General features: G+C 37.6%; 1 protein-coding gene across 2 annotated transcripts in view; it reads left to right on the top strand.

Moving 5' to 3' along the window:
• Positions 1-9019, top strand: part of ttyh3b (tweety family member 3b) — a 43103-nt gene extending 34084 nt beyond the window's left edge. Inside the window, exons 13-15 of one of the 2 annotated variants that reach the window (XM_065254367.2) lie at positions 1348-1527; positions 2163-2238; positions 6020-9019. In XM_065254367.2, the coding sequence (XP_065110439.1) occupies positions 1348-1527; positions 2163-2238; positions 6020-6193 (430 nt within the window). In that variant the 3' untranslated portion in view covers positions 6194-9019. The remainder of the gene's footprint in view (positions 1-1347; positions 1528-2162; positions 2239-6019) is intronic. The other variant, XM_073814393.1, reaches the window with a different exon arrangement.
• The last annotated feature ends 5044 nt before the right edge of the window (positions 9020-14063 follow it).

The following is a 14063-nucleotide window of genomic DNA, read 5'->3' as shown; positions in this document are numbered from 1 at the left end:
TGGTTGTTCATTCCTCTTTGTGTAATAGATTTGGAAAACCCACTGCCTCGTAGTAGAGAAACTCCCCTTAATATGTGTGAAACACAAACTTGCTCTATACAGTAGCAGTCTGGAGCCTCAAATTGTGTTTTGGTCTTCGTTTACATTTTTCAAAGAGCAAATTACTGCAGAGCTATTTGATAGTGGTAGTTGACTTATGGTATGACATTGTCTGCATGCGTGCTCGTGTTAGCGCGTGTCTTTCTACGCGAAGGGAGAACAAAGAGACCCTATTCCAAATTCTGTGCTAAGGCAAACTGAAATTTTCGTGGATTATGCTGCCTCCCTCTGGACTACTTGGAAAAGTACAGATACTGACATGCATTTGTGAAACAAATTTTGGTGATATGCAGCAAAGCTGGTCACACTTGCACTGGGCAAAGTGGTTTGGAAATCATGGTTTCGGAGTTAGCGGTTATATATACAACACACTGTAGTGTATCTGAATAAAAGTGGCATCCAAATCTACACTTTTTCTCAACTTTTTCTTTCCTTTTTGTTTTTTTAGAAATATTTTATCTCTTTTGTGTTTCAAATCTGATTCATAGTGATTTATGTTTATTAATTTAGTGTTCAATGGTTACTTGACGATCCATTGGACATTCCACGCCCGTTTTTATGCGTTTTTATATCAAAGTCCCTTTTGAAGTCAAGACATGGCAGCAAGAGTATATTATATATTAGATTTTCCTTTAAAGGGGACACAGGATGAAAATTTGACTTTTTCCATGTTTACGTGCTACAATTGTGTCCCCAGTGCTTTTATGAACCTAAAAAATTTGAATAAGATCAACCCAGTAACTTAGTTTTGGTAAACCATTTTCCACAAGCATGTGAAAAAGTAGGTCATTGACATTCGGCTCCCCTTGTGATGTCAGAAGGGGATAATACCACCCCTTAATCTGCACTATCCAACCACATCACTGCGATTTAGTACAGAGATCAGTTCATTTGCATTTAAAATTACACACCCAAAATGGCACATTTTTGCTCACACCTACAAAGTGACAATTTTAACTTGCTATAACAAATTATCTATATGATATTTTGATTTAAAACTTCACATACGTACTCTGGGGACACCAAAGATTTATTTGACATCTAAAAATGTCCCCTTTAAACACTTCAAGGATCTATAAAATGATTTAAAATGCTTCCCCTATGTAATGTATTTTAGCAGATAAAATATTAGAATATAAGTCAGATAAGAAACGGCAAAAAAATTGTTCACCAAGTGTATCGAAAAGATCTTTTGCCCTCCCCTCTGACCCGGGGCCGCGTGTTTGACCTGTGCTAATTTGTCTGAAGGTCTGAGGAGGAGGATGCCGATGAGACTTCGGGCACCCTCGGCTCGCGAGCGCCGCACGATAACCTGTACCGCGTGCACATGCCTAGCCTGTACAGCTGTGGCAGCAGCACCTACGGCAGCGAGGCTAGCCTCCCCGCTGCGGCACATACTGTCAGCAACGCACCAGTCACTGAGTACATGTGAGTGTAGTCACACTAACCTTATCCTAATGCATGGGCTGAATATTAAGGGCGTTACCGGATTACTATTACTTTTATGCGATAATCTGGATTACATTTCCTGTAGGGTAGACTCGCTAGTGTATGTTACTGCATGGGCTTTATTTACTGTATCATAGATTTAAGGTCATGATAATATTGCATGGGTTTTTATTATTATCATTAAGTTATTACTTATAGAGTAAGTCATTGTTTGGCGTATAGAAACAAACACATTACGGCATGGATATAGCAAGTTTAACATAGATACTTCTACTCTATGATAGATAATGTCCCTGCTGAAAAAACAGCATAGCCAGTATTGTGATGATGTTTTTGGAAACTGAAACTAGGATTATTTTGCTGTTGAACAACGTGGCTATGCTGGTCCACCAGCTTGGACCAGTATGAAAGCTGGTCTAAACTGGTCTTTTCAGCAGGACAGACGATATCTTCTGTTCCTCCGATAGTGAATATGTGCGTAGTGGTATCTCTTCGCGCACACTCCTACCCTGCAAATCTTAAAGAGTTTAGTGGATCTCGGATATGCCGTTCGGTGTGGAAATTCCTCCCATGAAGATGGAGTCAGAGTAACTGGTGTCTCGTTTGTAACGCAGGAGCCAGAACGCTAACTTTCAGACCCCTCGATGCGAGAACACGCCACTCATTGGCAGAGAATCCCCCCCACCGTCAGTAAGTGCACAAGCACACTTACACAAGCACGCATGCATCTTCATCATCTGTAGATTTACAGGCGTTATTTAGGACAGTCACACGAATAGTTTTTTAATTGAACAAATGGCACAGCTGTTCCTGAAACCCTGCCCGGTGCTTAACTTAAATATCAAATATTTTTGTCTGATATAATATGATTATAACTTAAAAAACTACAGCAACGTTTAATACATCAACTGACATTGCAAACCCAAACACACACAATTTTCGATGGTCATTTTGGCAGCCTGTATGCGGCAAATCGTTGCAGAATTCATTTCAAGGTGGGATGGCACTGGCCAATCCTACTTTTGTCTTAAAGGAACAGTTCAAATTTTCCTAAATATTTATGCTTTTATTTTTTCAGTGGAACACAAAAGGAGAATTTTTAGTAGCTTGCCTTTATTAGGTTACGATTGTCTAAATGGGGACAAGCATGCACCAAAATCCATATTGTCTAGCTAAACAGCTTTTTATGTAGAAAAAACATAGAAAATTTTGATGTCATTATTTACCGAATAATTCCATCATAGACTGTAAGTCTGTCATCATTTAAGGATCCACAAAAAATCCACTTTTTCAAGATGTTTGGACATAAACGTATATTGACATCGTGTGAACACAACACCCTTACAATCCACACTCTCCTTCTTTTTTAATCCCCATTAATCCAAAGCAGTCTCTTTAAACATGCTATTTTGTTAATGTGACATCACACTGATAAAGCCCCGCCCACAGCCACTAACTGACTTGTTCTTTTTACCTAATTTCTAATGTGTTTGTTAGCGCAGTGTAACGCTAATGCGGCTAAAAACACTATTGTCACAGACTGTATTTACCGGAATCAGACCAAATCTCCTGGGGCCGGTTGCGCCAGCCGGACGTAAAAAAGTTGGGTGTAAGCCCTACGTCGGGCTTAGCTACGTCCGACGTTGTGAAAAATATTTACGCCTGTTGCACCATCTGAAACTATAACCAGTCGCAGCTACGCTAGGCGTAGATGATGCGCATCCCCGCGTATGCGTTTAACCGCAATGATATTAAGACGCCATTCCCTTTTACTTTGGTTAAAAACTTACATCAATTGCCGTCAGCTAATAGATGACAAATGACAGCTTTCCCTACTCACGTTTACTAGTGCGCTCTCCCTCAAGATACGTGGGTCACATGCAGACCCATCAAACACAACCTGCATATTTCGAAAGCCTTTAATGTTAACGCTTTTAATAAGTTCTCTACTGTGTCTTTGTAAATATTTATCTATTTTATGATATAATTTCTTGTGCGGTCTCTCACTCTGCCATGCACGAAAGCACACTGCTCACGTATCGTGTGTATTAGATGCGCCAATGTCAAAATTCATTATTTCTATTTTTGGCATAGAAACAAGTTTAAATTGTATACTTACGCCTACCCTTGATTAGATGTAAGATTTAGGTCTCAGACGTCCGCTACGCCTAGATGATGCAACAGGTGTAAATTAAACGTCAGACTTTTTATGCATTTTACGCCCGGACTAGTCTTACGACCAGGTGTACGCCCAGCTGGTGCAACCGGCCCCTGGTCCTCCTTCACACCCATTCACATTCAGTGTTCCATGGAATAAAGAAAGTCTTTAAAGTTTAAACAATAAATGATTTTCATTTTTGGGTGACATGTTCCTTTAAGGTATATTTTGAGATGACATTCAGTTTCTTTTATATGAAGCCCCCCCCACCCCAAAGTAAAATGGTAAAAAGGGTTCTGCAAAATCCTGGAGTTTGCATGACGATTGCATGTTGAGTCTATGGCAAGAATGCTTCTCCTGATTTACATGCAGTGAATATGGGAGCATGGTTCTCTCTGGGATCATGGTGGCTCCCCTCAATTGACTTGGCATGTGAGGGCATCCTTCATCCTCTCATAGGTTTGAGGTAATAAAGTGGAAACACACAGAACTCTAATGAGCGACACTCTTTTAAGTTGCTTTCCTTTCGTTTTTGTGTTTACGGATCCTGGACGTGACACGCATGCGTATTTCAACCTCCAGACTGGAGAGACCGAACAAGAAACCTTGTTACTTTGAAAGGATGTACTGGAGTTCGATTCTGACTCTTTCAAGTAATGTCTTGGTCCTGGATGCGGTGCCTGTTTATGTTGGAATTGAAATAGCCTATATATTATGGATTTGTCTCTCCTTTTCTGGATTTTCTTATTCAAAATATGCATGAATTTGTACGAATCTGAAAACTTACATCCCTCATGCATGTCCCTTGTAAAATGTCTGTCCACATTATAACCCCAATCCCAAAACAGCTGCTAACAATCTCACATATACACTAAAAATAAAGGTGCATCACGATCCCATAGAAGAACCATTTTTGGCTAAATGGTTCCATAAAGAACCTTTAACCCCTTTTTGTTTCACAAAAGTTTTTTTTTGTGAAACAGGTATTTTAGATTCTAAAAAAGGTATGAAAGAAATTACTATTTTATGAACCTTTGATTGAATGGTTCTTTGGGGAACCAAAAATGGTTCTTTTAAAGGATTAGTCCAGATAATAATCCAGATAATTTACTCACCACCATGTCATCCAAGATGTTGATGTCTTACTTTGTTCAGTCGAGAAGAAATTATGTTTTTTGAGAAAAATATTCCAGGATTTTTCTCATTTTAATGAACTTTAATGGACACCAACACTTAACAGTTTTAATTCATTTTAAAATTGCAGTTTCAAAGTACTCTAAACGATCCCAAACGAGGCATAAGGGTCTTATCTAGCAAAAGGATTGACATTTTTGTCAAGAAAAATAAAACTTTTAAAGCACATCTTCTTGTCCTGTGACCGGAAGAGGTCACGGATGACGTATCGAAACTACGCACCAGTGTTTACAAGTGTGGAAAAAGAGGACCGTTCCGACATTTTTGTATGTTGAATGATACTAATTAATGTCTTTGTGTCAGTTTATTGTTTAAAATGGTCCGCAAATGTGCGTTTCATATATGTAACACGTTACCTTTTGACGTCATTGCGCAATTACGTGAGGTCACGCTGGCTCGTCACACACAGCCGGAGGAAGAAGAGAAGTTGTGGTTTAAAAGTGCATATTTTGTATTTTTCTTGCCAAAAATGACAATCGTTTTGCTAGATAAGACCCTTATGCCTTGTTTGGGATAGAGTCCTTTTAAACTGCATTAAAACTGTTAAGTGTCCATTAAAGTCCATTAAAATTAGACAAATCCTGGAACACAATTTCTTCTCGACTGAACAAAGAAAGACATCAACATTTTGGATGACATGGTGGTGAGTAAATTATCTGGATTTTTTTTTTATCCTTTAGCACCTGCATTCTCTTTGTCTATCTGCGTAAATGGTCATTGCCATCCACAGCTGTTTTTTCTGTTTGTCATAATATCAGATTTTCTCCTTGCTGGCAGGGAAAATTAAATTATTCACATTAAACAAATTAATCACATAATTATGCTGTGCATCATCATAATAACTTGGCTTCAAAAATCATCAGGCTGTCCAAATGACTGTCAGTTTGTCTTTTTCTGTCTTATCCATGTGAGTTACCGAAAGCAACAGGGTGAGGTTCATATTTATATGTGCTTCATTTACTTCATAACTGAGTCCCAATTTTAGAAAAAAAAAGGAATTTTGCTCAATCACTTGAATATTTTGTATTGTTAAACCTTACATGACAAAAACCTGAAACTTTGCAGTATGACATAATGGTGTTTTACACTCTCCTGTCTCGTTTTTCTCCTCTTTTGCAGTACACCTCAAGCATGAGAGCTAAATATCTGGCAACCAGTCGCCCGGACCCATCCAGGCCATCGGAATCCCAGAACGGCCTGGAACCCAGCATCCGACCAGACTTAAGCAGCCGCTCCGCTCCCAACAGCCGACCAAATTCAGTTATCCACCGACCCCACTCCGCCATCCATTAACCATCCTCAAGTGAAAAAGCGTCATCATTCAAAAACGCAAAGCAACTACCTGTTATCAAGTCCACCAGTATGAAGTTTGTCTCCAGACATTTTTTTTCTTTTGGTTTACTTTAACATCAATCCTCAGTTTTCTGGTTTAGGCAAACAAGCATACTTGATCCGGCACTGCTTTTGCAGAATTGATTCTGCCAAACGTTCAACCAAACTGCCATTTTTACTTCCCTAATTTCACACAGTGTTTCACAGCAACTAAACTGCCCTCTTCTGGAGGACTCGTCTCTGTTGTCTGCACAGTAAATCTCACGCTACCCTTACAGAGTCTCTCAGGGCAGCCATATTGGCAAGGACTGCAGGTCCACATTACCACAGCAGGATGGTTTATATAACATTGTCGTTTTTAAACTTTTCCTATCAGACAAGAAATGTCACTATGACGTTTGATTTTATGATGGTTTTATATTTTTAGGTATTTTTCGAAATTATGACACTGATAATATCATTTGAAATAGCTTTAAAGGTGCACCCTTTGTGCTTTCTCTGCAGTTCCTGGCAATATGGCAGCATTCTTCTTATCTTACAGATTCTCATGACTACTATTTGAAAAAATTGTTCTGTCAAGAATGAATATTTCATCATCATTTACTTATCCTTGAAAAAGTATTTATTTACCTGAATGTCTAAGCCATAGACTGTAAAAAAAAAAGTGGACGACGTCTCTCCATGGTAAAAAACGAAGCCAAAATATTTTAGAAATGGCCAATGACGTCATTTGGAGTCTGCACAGTAGTGATCGTGAGGTGGAGCTGCTGTATTAAGGCCCCGCCCAATTTCCTTGTTTGACTCAAACATAAATGCACAAAACAAGTCATCACACCCCTTTTTAACAGCATTTAATAATACATTTAAACCAAACTTAATAGAAAAGAACACATCCCATTCGTTCACATGGAGATGGCGGGGATTATAACCTATACTGGAGCCAGCCACCAGGGGGCGACCGAAATGTTTTTGATTCACTTTTTTTAAGACCTCCTTTTTACCCTACAATAAAAGTGGATGGGGACCAACCATGTTCACCATTTACTTTCTGTTTCTGTATAAGTTTACATTCAATGAACTACATACTGTAAGGATAAGTAAATGAAGACAGAAATATCATTATTGTGTCAATTATTTCTTTTACCAGTTTACAAATGTTAACAAATATGCCGCAGGGATGTCGTATTTTTGTAGGCAAAACCCGGAAGCGAGTTAGCATTTTAGCACTTCCGGTTCCATCATACCGAAGTCAATGGTTTTTTGAATGAGGTTTTGGTTTAATTGGTTTAAACTTCTTAAAAACATAAGCCCAAGATATTTTCACGTTTTATTCTATGACATAAAACACACCAGTAATACCACCACTTGCGAATTTTTAAAGCTTTTAAGTGTCTTTTAAAGGGTGGTTGCTAACAAGTTGGGACTACAGAATTTGTCAGGGAATTTAAATGTCAATTACCAACAATTATTTATCCACACAGTATTTTCTTATTAGGGAACATGTTTTTAAATGTGTTTAATAAAGTTTGAAACAGCTTTCAGAAGGTTGGTGGTGATGACGTTGATGTCGAGAGATCCTGGTGTTGTTCGCTTGTAGCCTAGGGTTAGCTTTGAATTTCTAGTCAAAGAACTTACTGCGCGTTCACACCAGACGCGGAAGAGGCGGCAAAAACGCATTATTTGCATGTAGTTGGGCGCTTGAACATTTTGAGTTTCTCACTTCATTTGTGCATGAAATTCTAGTCATTCGAGACATTCATGCGTAAATTCACGTCATGGGAGGGGCTTATATAGCTCAAATTGAGTAAACTTACCAGATTTTTCAACCTCCTCACTATTTCAAACAAGATCCTTTTAATTCCTGTAAAAGTATGAAGATGTCTCGTGTAGTGATGATGATTGTCCTCCATTGTTGTTTTGCCTCCTCTCGCTTCATGTAATCACGTCACTGCTAGAGCAAGCTCCTGATTTAATGCAGTGCGAAAATCCGACAAAGTTCAGATTCAGATTGTACAACTATTTTTCACGTTCGCGCCTTCAACGCTTACCATTACTGTGGGTTCACACCAGATGCGAGTTCAACGATTTGCACGAGTAGATTACATACAATGTCAATGCAAAGTCGCGATCAGACGCATCCTAGCGCGGGGCGATGCGAAAGAGGCGAACTGGGCGCCGCGATTGCTGCGAAAATGTGCTTTTCAACTCAAATGCGCCTTCATGCAAGTTGAAAATATTTAACTCAAGCGAAATAATTAGCATGACATAAAGTTAAATCCCACGAGTAATCTAGAGCAAGCAACGCGATGCTACGCGTTTGGTGTGTACGTATAATAAAACTTAAAAATTCATAAAAGTTGTGTTCATCTGTGAAGATTGTCCTATTGGACAAAACGTTGAAGTGTTGAACTTATTGAGCTTTTTTTGCTATAATCTTTTTGGACTTTTTGGCTAGAGAACCAGTATCTCTCTAACTTCTGGGTTGGCCTACAAAAATACGTCATCCATGTGGCACTCTATTGAGTCACATTCTAACACTGTGGCTTAACAAATTGTCCTCTCATATAAGGCCACTGTTTGTATTTACAATGTAATCTATGGTGTACCACAGTGTGAATTGACAGCCATCGAGCCGTTAAGCCATTACGCACATTCGGTATCTTAATCTATAAGGGAAACAATTGCACAGTACACTTTCCGGTTGTGTTCATGTGCGTGGTGTGTTTGCCTTTTACAGATGACACAAATCTCAAGCTCTGCTTTTTGTAAATAATAAGTGTTTTTATACGTAAAAAAATGTTAACAATACAAACTCAGTGCACTACTTATCTTCTGTGTAACAGTGCAGTGTGACATTTGCCGTGGCTTAAAGCTGCAGTAAACAATACATGTAAAGCCTGAAGTATAGTTCAGTTTTTATATGTACGTGAGCGTATGCGCAAAGCATCGTTTATATGGCTCATACTCGTACATACTCGACGCATACGCATTACGACAAATTCCAACGCCTACATACTACATGCTCTTGTACATGTGCGATCAATGTGTACAAAGTATGCAAAAAAATGCACTCTCCTGCGCACTTTACGCTGACCCTCGCGTACACATAAAACGTGACTATACTTCAGGTTTAAGAAACCTGAAAAAAGTCATTAATGATTTCTGTGATAAAATAACAGTACATGTTTTGTAGACATAACACTTGAATTCGTGGGTGCTCGTGTGTATGTGCACACTCTAAATGTGAACATTTCTAATGGGGGAAAATTTGCTGAGAGGAAAGAAGGGATAAATGGACAAATAGAGAAATACTTCCCCACATGTAAATCTTTTTTTTCATGGTGTTCAGACTTAGTGAGTTGGTTTTTATTTAGTTTCATTTTGTTAGACTTTTGATGGATTCAGATTGGGAATAAGATTTGATTTTCACCACGATCAGCCTTTATTCTTGTTATGTTCATGGGGAAACGCTTCTCTCGGGTATGAATGATCGTTTAATATGGACGAAGACATCGGGATCTGGATGCCTGACACTAACAGGACTTGCAATTTGCCTCTTAGACAAAATAATATGGAGGATGAAAAACTGAAATGAACTTCCTCCTTGTCATGCACTCACTAGTAAGACTTGTGTGGATGTAGTGTAAGATAACCTAGCTGTCTTTACCAAGTGCAGTATTGTTGGTTTCATTTACTTGCATCCAGTGTCATAAATCTGACAAAACAGTGTTTGAAACATGCATAAGATATGGTATTTAATGCCACTATCAAAACATCAAACCTTTATTCTTGAACTTTATGGATTAATTTGTATTATGAATAATATCATAAAATACATTAGCAGGTAGAAATGTCATTAGGAAATGTCATGTGAAATCTTTTATGCTGACTTTGTGACACCCTCAGTCAATTGAGGTTGTGTGTTTGTGAATTATTGTGTAACAAAAGTGGATGCTGTGTTCGGATGCCAACAGGAAAGGACTTGTGTCCCTTACCGTCAAAGCGTACACATATACAGACACTTTTTGATGTAGTGTGCAGCCACTTAAATTACATTACTAGGAAAACACTTGTGCACAAAAGCATAGGAAAAATAAAGCAATGCAAGTGACAAACACAGAACACTAACTAAAAACTTGTTTCACACACAGAAAACATTAGTGGCTAAACCGCTATATAATGATTTTTGTAATTACATGGTTTAAGCCACTAACCATCTTTTAGACAATCCAGATGTTCGGATCTATGATTCTGTACCATACGATGCCATTGCATGACAAAAGGAAATACGAGGAAGAATTAATCTGCCTTTCTTAACATTTTCATACGGTATCCTTTCGTTCTCTAAATGTACACATTTTTAAATTCTATAGCTTTTCTTGTTGTATAGATCATAACAAATAAACCTACTCACTCCTTTCTAAATGTGAATAAGAACGATTCGTCATAAATTGATGTTTTGATAACAATTCTTATGGATTTTTCATGTTTTTTCATTTGTGATTAAGATGTTGTACATGTCAGAAAATTGATTTTCTGAGCCTGGATTCAATGTTTTAATAATATATTAAAATGAACTTATCTGGTGCAGGGTGTTGAGCATCAGTGCCTGAAGACAGAGAAAAAAAATCACTTTAAAAACAAAACGGTTGGTCCTTAAATTTTAATGCTTACAATAGGAAATAAGCTATGAGCGTATGCCAAAGTTCTTGAAGAGAATTTGTACACATGTTTGTTTGAAAACTGCATGAATCTGTAAGCGGGCCCACATTTAAAAATAGGCCATGTTGTAGTACAACAACAAAAATATGCAGTTGGGCTGTTAATAAACTACTATATGTTTCAATGCCATAGAGAAAGTAGTCTAAACTTGTCTGTTGTTCCTCAAATGTTGTTGTATTATTACAAAAATATGCACTACAACATTGAAGTTGCTATAAAATAATTGTAGTTAGGTTCTCTAATGCTGTGCATTGATTTTGTATTAAGGCAACAGTTCACACCAAAATGAAAATTCTGTAATCATATCCCACTTGTGTCAAACCTGTTTTTCCATGGAGTGCGCATACAACTAACATATAGATATACAAGTTATTAAGGAATAATGTATACATTTTTCTATTAAAATTCTTTAGTAGAAAATGTTTCTACTAAATTTTACTGCATCCAAAGGACCATACACAAATTTGGCTGTAGCCTTTTATATTTACGAAAAAATAATCTTATAAAAGTTGATACTTTACATCATTTTAGAAATATTATGCCTGTTTAGCCTGCTGATCCATACTGGTTTGGTGCTGGTTTAGCTGGTGCTCATCAGCATACCAGCAAGACCAGCATATGTTGTGTTTTATGGGAATTGTGCTGGCCTATGCTGTTTTTTTCAGCAGGGTAATAGGGGCCACCTGGCTAAAATTTTAGAAATCACTTTATAAAACAAGTTAGTTCTTAAACATAACTGACTTTAAAATGTTTTTGCGTTTCAGCATAACATCAATAAAGACCCCTTAATCGCCCACGTCACTGTGACGTCACCGCTCTAGCTGGAGGCAAAAAATAAGTAGGAACAGCCGGTGCGTTTGAGGTTTTGACTTTAAAATGTCATCTTGACGTGTTTTTGGCTGCTAGAATAGAAGGAACAGCACTTTTGGTTCAAAACTAAAGTTTTACCGGATCCCGGCAGACATTCCTTCACAGAAATCAAGAAAATTGTGGTTGAATGCAATACGGCGTACAGACTGGACGGAGACGATCATAAATAATGCTTGTGTTTGCAGTGCACACTTCATATCAGGGAATATAATCTATGCATATGTACTGGTGTGTTGGTTTTATCTAGTACAAATCAGCATGTTTCTGTTTTATAGGCGAAAAGTCACCAACCGCGCTATTGTTTAGCTTAAATGTTAAACAAACATACACAGCGATAGATGTGTGTGCCATCCTTTGAATGATCTCTTAAAATGATCCCCATTGCTAATCATAGTTAGCCCAGCGATAGGTTACATTAGACAATAAGAATAAGCCTTGACAAAATTCCCGAAACCACCCGAAAGTAATTCATATGTTGTCTAGGAAATATCCAAAACCTGGTTAAAATCGCGATAGTTAATTTACAAAAATAGCTGTCACGGTCCCGCAGAATCAGTGACTGTACATATTCGGACAGATCCGAAACTTCGTCTGCATTCATGTTTAATAAATCCCTCATAAAACGTGCTAGTTTAAGCTTGTCAACATTGCTCCGCGGCTCTTTCTGCCTCCAACTAAGCCCCGCCCACACAAATACGTCACAATGTTTACCAACCGTTAAAGTAAAATAAGCGCGGGGGCAGGAGCCCGCGGACTTCGACGTCTGAGAGCACGAGCGGATTTGGGATTCCTGTGGCACATGAGCAAAAATGTTTAATGTTGATGTTTTTAAGTTCATAACATTGTAAGTAAGATGTTTATCACTTTATATTATTGGAGTTGTATTGGAAAGTGAATTTGCTTGAACAATATATCGTGTTTAACAGCTTTGCGCGTGTATCAACCCTAAACGCAAATTTAATGCATTTGATGGACAAAAAGTAGTTCATAATTCAAAAGGGGAGAAACAACACACTATTTTGGTGACAGAAAACGTACAACTACGTCTAACAACATACAATTTAGAGTAGGCCTCACGTTACAACAGAACACATACGTTACAAAGTTTTCTCAGTAACACTATCGTGTAATATTTTGTGTAAATATTTGGACATAGTGGACACTTTTAACAGCAAAATCTAAGGTATAAAAGATATATGTAACTTAACTGGGAGAGCAAGCTTATAAATCAAACCGAATGATGTTTATTGAAAATCGAACGTAACGTTTCGTAAATTTTCTGTGATGGTTGGGGTTAGGGAACAGAATATACAGTTTGTACGGTGTGTGTGTGCGTGTGTGTTTCATAATTTCATGAAGTATAACAATACTATTTTTAATATTTATATGAAACTAAATAGATATCAGGCAATGAGCAGGTAGACCTGCGGGTCAATCATTGTAACTTCGTGCTGCCACGAGAGGGCGCATGTGCGCAGCGATCGCACACAGTTGAAGCAAAACCTTAAATCTTGACTGAACTCTTCTGCATCACCAGTGGTTGTGAACAGGTAGCCGACACATCGCCGCGCTGGATTTAATGAAAATGCTTGGGAAAATCTACGTGAGAATTTTTACCCTGAGGACATATCGTAATATTTGATATTTTGAAAGTTATCCGAAGACAAAGGATTACAGACAGATTAATGCAGGCAAGTAAAACCATTACATTATATTAACTGTTTAGTATGACCAAATGTATAATTCTTAAATATTAATAATATTGATAATATAACTTTAAGGTTTATTTGCTTCAGTTGGATAATGAAATATGAAGACATTCATTTTTAAAGATTTACATTAATCAGCATTACATGTTTTAAAATTGTATTTACAACCATTGATAACAAATTAAATTACGTTATATTGTGACTATAAAACATAGTTTTAGTGCCTGTACAAACACATTAATTCAGATACAGCAGGTCAAATTTTAAACAATAGACATATGGCTATTTACTTATACACTGCTTTTAAACATTTAATTTGCAGCATTTAATGTGGGAATCTCGGCTGCCTTTACAAAGAAATGTGGCACTGATGAAAGTAACTTATCTAGAAAGCTGTATCTTGTTAAAATTTGTTGGTCTTTCTCCTTGCTTTCAATGGGCACTTGATATGCGTATAGCTGTGTAAGTGCAATATATCATGTGTGTAATTGTCGCTCTTTCCTTTTTCAGGTCACACAGGGTACAGATGA

Source organism: Paramisgurnus dabryanus, chromosome 4 (genome assembly GCF_030506205.2).
Source record: "Paramisgurnus dabryanus chromosome 4, PD_genome_1.1, whole genome shotgun sequence".
NCBI lineage: Eukaryota > Metazoa > Chordata > Actinopteri > Cypriniformes > Cobitidae > Paramisgurnus > Paramisgurnus dabryanus.
The sequence above is the reverse complement of the archived record's forward strand: the minus strand, read 5'-3'. Positions and strand labels throughout refer to the sequence as shown.